This window comes from Taudactylus pleione, unplaced genomic scaffold (genome assembly GCF_031769625.1).
Source record: "Taudactylus pleione unplaced genomic scaffold, aTauple2 ptg000500l, whole genome shotgun sequence".
NCBI lineage: Eukaryota > Metazoa > Chordata > Amphibia > Anura > Myobatrachidae > Taudactylus > Taudactylus pleione.
In genome coordinates this window covers 607,685-620,609 of record NW_028284902.1, presented here as the reverse complement: position 1 = coordinate 620,609, position 12,925 = coordinate 607,685, and the positions used below count along the sequence as shown (strand labels likewise).

General features: G+C 46.0%; 1 protein-coding gene across 1 annotated transcript; it reads left to right on the top strand.

Annotated features, from left to right (window-relative positions):
• The first annotated feature begins 262 nt into the window (after nt 1-262).
• Nucleotides 263-12,491, top strand: LOC148501822 (speedy protein 1-A-like). The gene is made up of 5 exons (XM_088449891.1): nt 263-328; nt 2,999-3,057; nt 4,256-4,341; nt 5,158-5,317; nt 12,255-12,491. The coding sequence occupies exons 2-5, from the start codon at nt 3,040-3,042 to the stop codon at nt 12,489-12,491; spliced, it is 501 nt and encodes a 166-aa protein (XP_088306017.1). The 5' UTR covers nt 263-328; nt 2,999-3,039.
• The last annotated feature ends 434 nt before the right edge of the window (nt 12,492-12,925 follow it).

Below are 12,925 nucleotides of genomic sequence, written 5' to 3'. Positions count from 1 at the left end.
AACTACAATCCTGCAGAAGTAGCTGCACCCCCATTTTATGATGGCATTTCCCAAAAGCGGTATGTTACCCTCCTGTGCTGGGCGCACACAAAATACAGCAAACAATGAATTGCAGAGGGGCATTTAAGGATGCTACATAGTATCCATTATCCATCATTTGAAAATACTGTAATTGATCATTATTATCATATATAATAGAGAAAACTTTCTAATCACAGGACGCCAGCCGAGTTACATCCTGCTAAGAGGAGGAGAGTAGACAGCAGCCAAGATTCCCTGTCTACTTTCCTCAGACAGAAGGAGAGAGAGGCTTTCTATGAATTGCTGGGTAAGGCTTATTCTCTTCTTATTTATTATCACTTACACATAATGTCTCAGGGTGCACTTCACTATTGATGCTTAATAATCAGTAATCACTGATAAACTCTACTTGGAAGAACCAATAGTTTGTAAAATCCACTCTTTCCATTTTCTGGTGATGGATGAATTTTACCAACTATTGGTTCTTCCAAGTGGAGTTTCTCAGTGACTACTGGGCCTGATACAGGGAAGGACAGATGTGCAGAGCGGCACACAAGCGGCTATGCAAATACTGTTAAAAATTAGTTACTAAACACCATTGTAGTTTTGTTATAATCCCCACCCCCCATATCTGGACCCAGGGGTGTAACTAGGTATTTGAAGGCCCCATAGCAAAAGTTTGTAAGGTCCCCTATGTACCACCCAATGAGCACTGGGGAGCATTCATCTGCATACTTCGCTGGCACCGGCCCACAGCCAGGGCCTCAGACAAGCCTGGGTAATAAGTAAACACCCTGCCAGCACTATCTTGGCACCCATTGGTGAGCAGTTAACATTGAAAGCTGGAGAGTTGCTGGTTTGCCCAATGGGTTCAAAGCATTCAGCAAAACCCCTATAAAGCATGGTGGCAGAGTAAGCTCCTCCCAGCACAGGAAGATTTCAACTTTAATAAGACAAGATTCATTTGCAAAGTTTTGTTTATATTAGGGATGTGCGCCGGACCATTTTTGCCGGATTTGGATTTGGTTCTAATTCGTCGTCCAGCTTTGGATTTGGATTTGCCAAACTGCGGTGACTGGCTTTGGATTTGGATTTGTTTACAAAAATTGACAAAAAAAGCTAAAATCACATAAATTGGTCTTTTTTTTCTTCCTAGAGTATTATTAACCTCAATAACATTAATTTCCAGTCAATTTAGACCACCTCACAGCTTATAATATTGTTTTCAACATTATTGGCCAAAGGTTGCAGTGAGCTGACTGGTTACTAAGCGAAAAAGCAGCGGCACAACGACACAGACACCACAGTATAAAGCACATCTATGACACATTGCCACACAGCAGTGGCAGAAATGAAAAGTAGTGCACCCACCCAGTGGGATACGGCCAGCAGAGTCACAATACTTGTTTACATAGTGGGCTACGGCCCAAGGAGTCACAGTGCACAATCTTATTCACATTACACCGCACTTAGGGCCTGATTCACATTACACCATAAAGTAGTGTCTCTTATTTATGTTACGACACAGTAGTGACCCTTTTACACAATGCCCACAGTAGTGACCCTTTTACACAATGCCCACAGTAGTGCCCCTTTTACACAATGCCCACAGTAGTGCCCCTTTTACACAATGCCCACAGTAGTGGTGTCCCTTACACAATGCCCCCAGCAGTGGTGCCCCCTATGCAGTCCCCTTAGTAGAAGGGTCCCCTATGCAGTGCCCCCAGTAGAATGCCCCCCAGTAGTATGCCCCCCAGTAGTAGGCCCCCCCAGTAGTAGGCTGCCCAAGTAGTAGCCCCCCCTATAGTATGGCCCCCCCAGTAGTAGGCTGCCCCAGTAGCAGCCCCCAGTAGTAGGCTGCCCCAGTAGTAGCCCCCCCTGTAGTATGGCCCCCCCAATAGTATGCCCCCCCCAGTAGTATGGTCTCCCCAGTAGTATGGCCCCCCAGTAGTAGGCTGCCCCAGTAGTAGCCCCCCTGTAGTATGGCCCCCCCAATAGTATGCCCCCCCCAGTAGTATGGTCTCCCCAGTAGTATGGCCCCCCAGTAGTAGGCTGCCCCAGTAGCAGGCCCCCCCTGTAGTAGGCTACCCCAGTAGTAGCCCCCCCGTAGTATGGCCCCCCCAGTAGTATGGCCCCCCCAGTAGTATGGCCCCCCAGTAGTATGGCTCCCCCAGTAGCAGGCCCCCCCCAGTAGTAGGCCCCCCCAGTAGCAGGCCACCCCCAGTAGTAGGCTGCCCCAGTAGCAGCCCCCCCCCAGTAGTATGCCCCCCCAGTAGTATGGCCCCCCCAGTAGCAGGCCCCTACCAGTAGTATGGCCCCCCGCACCCTCAGTAGCAGGAACCCCCAGTAGCAGACCCCCCCCAGTAGCGCCCCCGGCCCTTACACAAGTAAAAAAAATAAAAAAAAAACTTACCTGTATACCCGCTCTCGCGCCGTCCGCTCTCCTGTCACACGCTGAGGAGGGAGCCGGAAGACGGAGCTCATGTGTGAGCTCCAGCCGGCTCCCTCCGTGCAGCAGCCAATGAGAGTCTGTGTGACTCTCATTGGCTGCTGTAACAAACACACAGCTGCCGCTGGCGGCTGTGTGTTTGTGTCTGTGTAGGGCAGAGCGCTATCACAGCGCTCTGCCCTACACAATAGGAGCCCTGATGTCGGATTCTCTAGTGAGAATCCGACATCAGGCGGCCGCCGTTCGGCCCCGAACGGGGATCCAAGTCAGGCGGTGAACACCCGAACAGAGTTCGGGTGGACTCGGATCCCCAATGTTCGGAGCGGTTCGGATTCCACAGAATCCGAACCGCTCATCTCTAGTTTATAATTTATATGCTACATTACTTTATGTATTACATTTATAGCATAATTAATACTATTTTATGGGTAGCTGTGTAGAAAGTCAGTTACCTATCAACCAATGAAATTCTGTAATTTTCCCCACTATATCCTGCAACATTTTTACATTTCATGCTTTTGATTTCAGAATTACCTACAATCCAGCGTTTCCTGTGGAGGGATACAAAAATGTGGATGTCCGACAAGGTATTTCCTTATTATTATGAGCCAGTACTTCTCTCACTATACAAATAGTTTATAGGGGATTCCAACTTCATATGTTTTTTATTTCATATGGAAGTACCCCATATCGCTTCCGGTAATGTACATATACCAATGACTGTCTCTTCTGACAAAACGTTATTTGTGTCTAAGGTTATCTCAGAGGCATGCTAAGAGATGAGGGGGCTCTCATAGTAAAGCACCCCCCATACCAGTGCTGGCTGTGCTTGTGCCCATGTTGTGCCCCTCCCCATACTTGCTCCTGGCTGTACGGCCATCGATCCAACAATGTATCTTGCATAGTGGCCGATTCTTTGCTATCTGTCATGAGGGCTCCATCTTCCCAATATATTGCTGGAAAGATACTTCTATTGGATGACCTGTACCCATTATAGACCCGCCACCGATGTTTCTGCATCGTGCTAATACACATACTACCTACATTACTTCATTTGAAAGTCGTGAGCATTAATAAATGCGGATTGTGATAAAAATGCCTTATATTATGAATTGGTGAGGGCACTATTGTGTGGCATATTATGAATTGGTGACGGCACTATTGTCTGGCATATTATGAATTGGTGAGGGCACTATTGTGTGGCATATTATGAATTACTGAATTGAATTCAAAAGGGTATAAATAATAAGCAGTGGTTCTATGTACATATTTAAATGCATATCCATAACTGAATTAACTATATGTTTCAGATTTAGCAATGCATCGCGCGCAAAATATTGCCCATCGATGGTCAGCACCCTGCCAAACAAATCCTAGAGTGGGCACTACTAGATCATATTTAGATTAGGGATGTGCAGGCTCGGATAGGTTTGAATTTGCACGCTGTGTTCGGATTTTTCCCTCCAAAAAAACGGAACTCAGAAAGAAGCAAAACGTCATCTTGCATGGACAAACATCATCATTCCTGGACTTTTGTCCAGGAATGATGATGTTTGTCCATGCAAGATGACATTTTGCCTTTTTTTGGAGGGAAAAATCTGAACTCAGCGTGCAAATTCAAACCTATCCGAGCCTGCACATCCCTAATTTAGATCCTCCAAAACTACGTTCCCAAATCCCATAGCCATGTTACCAATGTTATTCCCAACAGAGGACAATAGTACCGCTGGTGTATGTATACACGCATTTCTCCATCTAATAATGAATCTGGTATTTCTATTCTAGTACTTACTGGCGATGGCCCTCATTTATTTCAAGAGGGCCGGTCTCACTGAGGATGAGTACACCATCGGCAACTTTTACTGCGCACTGTAAGTATTTTAACTCATTGATTCATCAGATGAGACCGGAATGCAAAATGTTCCAGAAGAACTGACTAACCAAGTCAGGGGTTATTTACTCATGTAAAAACAATTTACAGACAATAAAGTTTCCTGTGTTCCAACTTAAATTGACAAATTATACCGTAGCTATCAGTGTAACATCAGGACACAACAATGTACTGGCCAGTCTAATCTTTTATCACTGATTTTCGTGGCAATATAAGTGTACATACCACAGTGATTCAACAGTGATTTATCAGCATGGAAGGTGAGCACCAATACCCAGCTGCCATTGAGACAAAAATCCAGAGCTGTAAAAGTTAGTTATCACTCTAGAGACCTCCTCTGATTATGTACCTGGCCAGGCCATCAGTATAACAGACAGCATAATGTAAAAATACAACATTATCCCCCAAAAACACTATTTATTTCTGGGAGAGGAACGATATGCCCATTCTTTTAAAAAGATCAAGGTGATTCTTTCTGTTACTGCCATCCTGAGATGGCGCTAACAAAATAGGAATCGTTTTGGATAGCTGATAAATGATACAATAGCTGGAGAGGAAATGATCTATGGAAATCTCATTACTAAATTGTGTTCAGTAAAGAGAGTCCCTATACAGCATTATGCCCAGAGAAGGGCTCTACCCTTCCATACCACAGTCTATACGTAGCCTTGTACTTGGCATACAAGGAGCTGTGGAAAACATGGTAGGTCCTCTGTAATACTGGTAATATAGACATGTTTGCAAATTTGATGGTTATTATGTTGCAAAAACTTACTGTGGTCTTCTGATTCTGTAGTTTTCTGGCCAATCAAACAGAGGAAGACAAACTTTTTTACAAAAGAATGTACGATGACATTGCTAAAGTGTATCCACTAAGGTTCTTCCAGAAGAAAAAAAATGCATTTTGGGCCAGGATCCAGCGCCGCACATACGTGTCTCCAGAACAGCTGGAAGAGGTGTGTAATGTAGTAGATTAAGTTCATGGGTGAGAATGTGATGGACCACACTGGGAGTAAAGTTACCTACACACTATACAATTATTGGGGCGATTTGTCAATAATTGGGTGATCGGCCTGATTTATGTTATAGTGTGTATGAACGATCGTTTTAGCATTTTACTGATAAAATGGTTAGAAAACATCCAGAAACGCATTCCTTCCACTAAACGATCTGTCGGTCAAGAACGAAAATCTCGGCCTCAATTTCCCGATATTGAGCAGTGTGTGTGCAATCTCCATAATCTGCCCGTATCCCCTGTGTTCTCCTGTCACTATGTCATCCTCCATAATCTGCCCATATTCCCCTGTGTTCTCCTGTCACTATGTCATCCTCCATAATCTGCCTGTATTCCCTGTGTTCTCCTGTCACTATGTCATCCTCCATAATCTTCCCGTATTCCCTGTGTTCTCCTGTCACTATGTCATCCTCCATAAACTGCCCGTATTCCCTGTGTTCTCCTGTCACTATGTCATCCTCCATAATCTGCCGTATCCCCTGTGTTCTCCTGTCACTATGTCATCCTCCGTAATCTGCCCGTATCCCCTGTGTCCTCCTGTCACTATGTCATCCTCCATAATCTGCCCGTATTCCCTGTGTTCTCCTGTCACTATGTCATCCTCCATAATCTGCCCGTATCCCCTGTGTTCTCCTGTCACTATGTCATCCTCCATAATCTGCCCGTATCCCCTGTGTTCTCCTGTCACTATGTCATCCTCCATAATCTGCCCGTATCCCCTGTGTTCTCCTGTCACTATATCATCCTCCATAATCTGCCCGTATCCCCTGTGTCCTCCTGTCACTATGTCATCCTTCATAATCTGTCCGTATCCCCTGTGTCCTCCTGTCACTATGTCATCCTTCATAATCTGCCCGTATCCCCTGTGTTCTCCTGTCACTATGTCATCCTCCATAATCTGCCCATATCCCCTGTGTTCTCCTGTCACTATGTCATCCTCCATAATCTGCCCGTATCCCCTGTGTTCTCCTGTCACTATGTCATTCTCCATAATATGCCCCTATCCCGTGTTCTCCTGTCACTATGTCATTCTCCATAATCTGCCCTTATTCCCTGTGTTCTCCTGTCACTATGTCATCCTCCATAATCTGCCCGTATTCCCTGTGTTCTCCTGTCACTATGTCATCCTCCATAATCTGCCCATATTCCCTGTGTTCTCCTGTCACTATGTCATCCTCCATAATCTGCCCGTATCCCCTGTGTTCTCCTGTCACTATGTCATTCTCCATAATCTGCCCGTATCCCCTGTGTTCTCCTGTCACTATGTCATCCTCCATAATCTGCCCATATTCCCTGTGTTTTCCTGTCACTATGTCATTCTCCATAATCTGCCCGTATCCCCTGTGTTCTCCTGTCACTATGTCATTCTCCATAATCTGCCCGTATCCCCTGTGTTCTCCTGTCACTATGTCATTCTCCATAATCTGCCCGTATCCCCTGTGTTCTCCTGTCACTATGTCATCCTCCATAATCTGCCCGTATCCCCTGTGTTCTCCTGTCACTATTTTATCCTCCATAATCTGCCAGTATTCCCTGTATTCTCCTGTCACTATGACATCCTCCATAATTTGCCCGTATTCCCTGTGTTCTCCTGTCACTATGTCATCCTCCATAATCTGCCCGTATCCCCTGTGTTCTCCTGTCACTATGTCATCCTCCATAATCTGCCCGTATCCCCTGTGTTCTCCTGTCACTATGTCATCCTCCGTAATCTGCCCGTATCCCCTGTGTTCTCCTGTCACTATGTCATCCTCCGTAATCTGCCCGTATCCCCTGTGTTCTCCTGTCACTATGTCATCCTCCATAATCTGCCCATATCCCCTGTGTTCTCCTGTCACTATGTCATCCTCCATAATCTGCCCGTATCCCCTGTGTTCTCCTGTCACTATTTTATCCTCCATAATCTGCCAGTATTCCCTGTATTCTCCTGTCACTATGACATCCTCCATAATTTGCCCGTATCTCCTGTGTTCTCCTGTCACTATGTCATCCTCCATAATCTGCCCGTATCCCCTGTGTTCTCCTGTCACTATGTCATCCTCCATAATCTGCCCATATCCCCTGTGTTCTCCTGTCACTATGTCATCCTCCATAATCTGCCCATATTCCCTGTGTTCTCCTGTCACTATGTCATCCTCCATAATCTGCCCGTATTCCCTGTGTTCTCCTGTCACTATGTCATCCTCCATAATCTGCCCGTATTCCCTGTGATCTCCTGTCACTATGTCATCCTCCATAATCTGCCCGTATTCCCTGTGATCTCCTGTCACTATGTCATCCTCCATAATCTGCCCATATCCCGTGTGTTCTCCTGTCACTATGTCATCCTCCATAATCTGCCCATATCCCCTGTGTTCTCCTGTCACTATGTCATCCTCCATAATCTGCCCATATCCCCTGTGTTCTCCTGTCACTATGTCATCCTCCATAATCTGCCCGTATTCCCTGTGATCTCCTGTCACTATGTCATCCTCCATAATCTGCTATGTCATCCTCCATAATCTGCCCATATCCCCTGTGTTCTCCTGTCACTATGTCATCCTCCATAATCTGCCCTTATTCCCTGTGTTCTCCTGTCACTATGTCATCCTCCATAATCTGCCCGTATTCCCTGTGTTCTCCTGTCACTATGTCATCCTCCATAATCTGCCCGTATCCCCTGTGTTCTTCTGTCACTATGTCATCCTCCATAATCTGCCCGTATACCCTGTGTTCTTCTGTCACTATGTCATCCTCCATAAACTGGCCGTATTCCCTGTGATCTCCTGTCACCATGTCATCCTCCATAATCTGCCCGTATTCCCTGTGTTCTCCTGTCACTTAGTCATCCTCCTTGTGGGTGGACATATGTAAAATGAATGTAGTGTGGTGAAAAATCGGGAGCTTCTAATATAAAATTGGATATTGTGTAGCACAGATATTGGGGCTTTCAATTTGCCGAAAAATCGCCCCCTTCCTCGTCCCCATCAAAACAATCTGTCAGTGTGTAACCAGCTTTAGTGGGAAAACACCTCTAGTGGGAATTTTATTGCATACATGCCGACTATCTGGCTGCCCCTTCCGGGAGGGAGCAGCCAGATCGGCATTACTGGGGGGGCGTGGCCAGGGGGTGGGGCCGGCAAGATGAGATGTTTTTGCGGGCAGGGCGGAGCCACGCAAGCGCGTCATTTTGGCCCCAGCCCCGCTACACACTGCCGATATTACAGGTAGTGTGAAGCGGGGGGCGGTGCCAAAATGACGCGAATCGCGTCACCGCCCCCCTTCACTGCCGGGAGACTGCGGTGGGACAGGGGGGGTTGGCGGTGGGACAGGAGGGGGGTCAGCGGCAACCGGGAGACTTGTCTGCCATCTCGGGAGGTCGGGAGCGGCACCTGATTTTCGGGAGGCTCCCGACCAAATCAGGAGGTTAGGCAAGTATGTTTTATTTTGTGATATCAATGGGGAAAACCGTCACTCCAGTTGAGCAAAACAAAGTTCTAGCACAGTTGGGAGGATAATATGTACAGTGATTTTGCACAGAGATGCTGAGTTAGTATACTTACACTTTGGTATCACTAGGTAATGAAAAGCTAATTGGAGGCAGATAACAGGGCAGGCTAGTGCTTGTCCCATGATTTTTGTCTCGGAGAACCACAGTCACTACAGCAATGCGTTTCTCAGCATACACCACAGGCTCTTGCAGTAAGAGTTGTGCTGTGTCTAGGTTTATCTGTAATGTGTGTTACCTACATTCCAAGATTGAAAAATGAGGACAATCTAAGCCTTGGCCCTGATCTGCCAGGAGCCACACTTAGATCATCTAAAACTATTCCCCCAAATGCCATAGTCCTGCACCCATAGTTCCAGACTCATTGCCCCAACTCTAACTTCTGCTGCAAGTTTTATATTCCTATCACAGCTTGGTGAGTGCACTATTGTCAGCACTGACCTCCAAAGACAGGGTACAACTGAGCACATGTAACTGTCCAGCCCCAGATTACAGCCAGCAGAATGGGACGTGCTTCCTAGTGACTTTATGTCACATTCTCCAAGCCAGCATCACATCCCATGTCAGTGGGGTCACTTTATGGTAGGGGTGGGCAATAAGTACCCCCCCAGCTGTTGTAGAACTACACATCCCAGCATGCCTTGCAGCAGTTTTGCTATTTGACCAATGCCAATGCATGTTGCAATGCATGCTAAGATGTGTAGTTCAACAACAGCTGGAGGGCCACTTATTGCCAACCCCTGCTGTATGGCATGGGAGAATAAAGTAGCACTAAATGCAAATAAGTACTGCAGCTAAGAGCAGCACAATGTCCACCCCTAGCCTCTGCCATATATTACCTTCTCTATACACAAAGCCAGCATCAGCGAGTCTCCTGGGGACACAGGGCTTAGTAATGGCACTTCATGAGTTTCGATACAGAAAGGTTTCATATAGGGAGGGAATACCGTGCTCAGCAATGTCACTTTAGGTGCTCCTGACACAGGGATAGCATATGGGGGCGTCTGGCACAATGTTGCATTCATTGTAATACTTCCCTGGTAGAGCTTAAGGTCACATGATGCATCAGATTGCCTATTATTTCGCTCACACTGATTGGTGCTCTCTGTATTGCTCAGGCATAGCGGATGCTTCTCATGCATGTCACTGATTGGTGCTCTCTATATTGCTCAGGCATAGCGGATGCTTCTCATACACATCACTGATTGGTGCTCTCTGTATTGCTCAGGTATAGCGGATGCTTCTCATACACATCACTGATTGGGGTTGCTCAGGCATAGCGGATGCTTCTCATACACATCACTGATTGGTGCTCTCTGTATTGCTCAGGTATAGCGGATGCTTCTCATACACATCACTGATTGGGGTTGCTCAGGCATAGCGGATGCTTCTCATACACGTCACTGATTGGTGCTCTGTGTATTGCTCAGGTATAGCGGATGCTTCTCATACACATCACTGATTGGGGTTGCTCAGGCATAGCGGATGCTTCTCATACACGTCACTGATTGGTGCTCTCTATATTGCTCAGGTATAGCGGATGCTTCTCATACACATCACTGATTGGGGTTGCTCAGGCATAGTGGATGCTTCTCATACACGCCACTGATTGGTGCTCTCTATATTGCTCAGGCATAGCGGATGCTTCTCATACACATCACTGATTGGTGCTCTCTGTATTGCTCAGGTATAGCGGATGTTTCTCATATACATCACTGATTGGTGCTCTCTGTATTGCTCAGGTATAGCGGATGTTTCTCATATACATCACTGATTGGTGTTCTCTGTACTGCTCAGGTATAGCGGATGCTTCTCATACACATCACTGATTGGTGCTCTCTGTATTGCTCAGGTATAGCGGATGTTTCTCATATACATCACTGATTGGTGTTCTCTGTACTGCTCAGGTATAGCGGATGCTTCTCATACACATCACTGATTGGGGCTGCTCAGGCATAGCGGATGCTTCTCATACATGTCACTGATTGGTGCTCTCTGTATTGCTCAGGCATAGCGGATGCTTCTCATACACATCACTGATTGGTGCTATCTGTATTGCTCAGGTATAGCGGATGCTTCTCATATACATCACTGATTGGGGCTGCTCAGGCATAGCGGATGCTTCTCATACATGTCACTGATTGGTGCTCTCTGTATTGCTCAGGCATAGCGGATGCTTCTCATACACATCACTGATTGGTGCTCTCTGTATTGCTCAGGCATAGCGGATGCTTCTCATACACATAATTGATTGGTGCTCTCTGTATTGCTCAGGCATAGCGGATGCTTCTCATACACATCACTGATTGGTGCTCTCTGTATTGCTCAGGTATAGCGGATGCTTCTCATATACATCACTGATTGGGGCTGCTCAGGCATAGCGGATGCTTCTCATACATGTCACTGATTGGTGCTCTCTGTATTGCTCAGGCATAGCGGATGCTTCTCATACACATCACTGATTGGTGCTCTCTGTATTGCTCAGGCATAGCGGATGCTTCTCATACACATAATTGATTGGTGCTCTCTGTATTGCTCAGGCATAGCGGATGCTTCTCATACACATCACTGATTGGTGCTCTCTGTATTGCTGAGGCATAGCGGATGCTTCTCATACATGTCATTAATTAAAACTTTTCGTACACAAAACTGGGAATTGTTTCTGCTATAATAGCGAGTTTTTAGTAGTTTTGTTTATGCATAATAGTGGATGTATTTGTTATTCATAAAATGAATTGTTTTAGACATGGGCACAAATGGGACGTACAGATGTGTCCTCATACGTCTAACCTCGCGCCATATCTGCATGCGGCTGTGACACTGTAGCGTAGCAGTTCACATGCAGATACACCCGCAGTCGCACACAGAATATAGGCATCCCGCCGCATATCATTTTAATTAGCAGAAGCTGCATGTGCGACCTATTCACATTGCTGTGTGAGTCAGACACATATGAAGGTAAAAATTGGCCCGAAAAGATGCTCGCCACTACCGAGTCACACGCAGCTCCCGTGTTATGTGTAACACGATTTGTAGCGCTCGGAGGATAGATGTATGTGGACACATCTGTAAGTGTCTGCAATGTTTGCCTGGTGTAACCCAGGCTCATATGCTATCGTTACCAACTGGTGCGCATCACGAGCTCTACATATGGGTGGAAATAGACTATTTTTATATATGACTTTCTAAAACGTAAATTACCCGAATGTTGAGTCCAACTATGCCTCAGCCCTAAATGTTTTGCCTTTGTCACATTCATAGGCGAAAAAACTGATTCTAGGACCCACAAGATGTGTATTTTATTCTAGAGCATGGACGTCCAACTAGCAGATTATTATGTGAATATGTCCCTGAAAAGTTGAATCAGAATTTTCTTTTGTGTTTTAACTAGGTGATGAGAGGGGACGACCACTGGGCGTGGAGAAGAGAGAGGAATATCCACCTAGGAGGGGCCATAAGACACTATATGCCCCGGAACGCCATACCTGCCCGCCAAATGCCAGCTGAGTTCACCAGGATCAGCGTTACAGGACCACCTGCTGTGAGAGCAGAGGGACGCACAGCTGGCAACGTCCGCCTTGCCGAGGTGCCACAGAGGAGGTGGAGTGGAGGCTGCCGCTGCACATAAATCATACCATCACCCACATCACAGACACAGCAAAGAAAAAGATCACTTTTTGCATATTTTTAATAAAATGAATTAATGTATACTTTTTGGGCTGGTATTTATTACTGTACATATAAGTAGTGTAAAAATACATACATGCTTGTTTCTAACAATTGACACATTTTGATAAAGTGTTACTATTTGTCTTCTGCAAACTCTTTGTCTCCTCATTGTCTCCTATCTGACTCTGCCATGTCTTTATATGATCATTTTCTTTGCATTACCCTTCAGTGGCAGCATATAATATGCTTTACACAGTAACAATCCCCCTGTTCCCCTGAGCAAAACTGGGCAGCCTGTCATGAAGCACAAAATAATAAGCGCCACATGGACAATAGCTGTTCCTCACTTACGGGCGGATTCAATTAGCCACGAAAAGCTGCGGTTTGGTGATA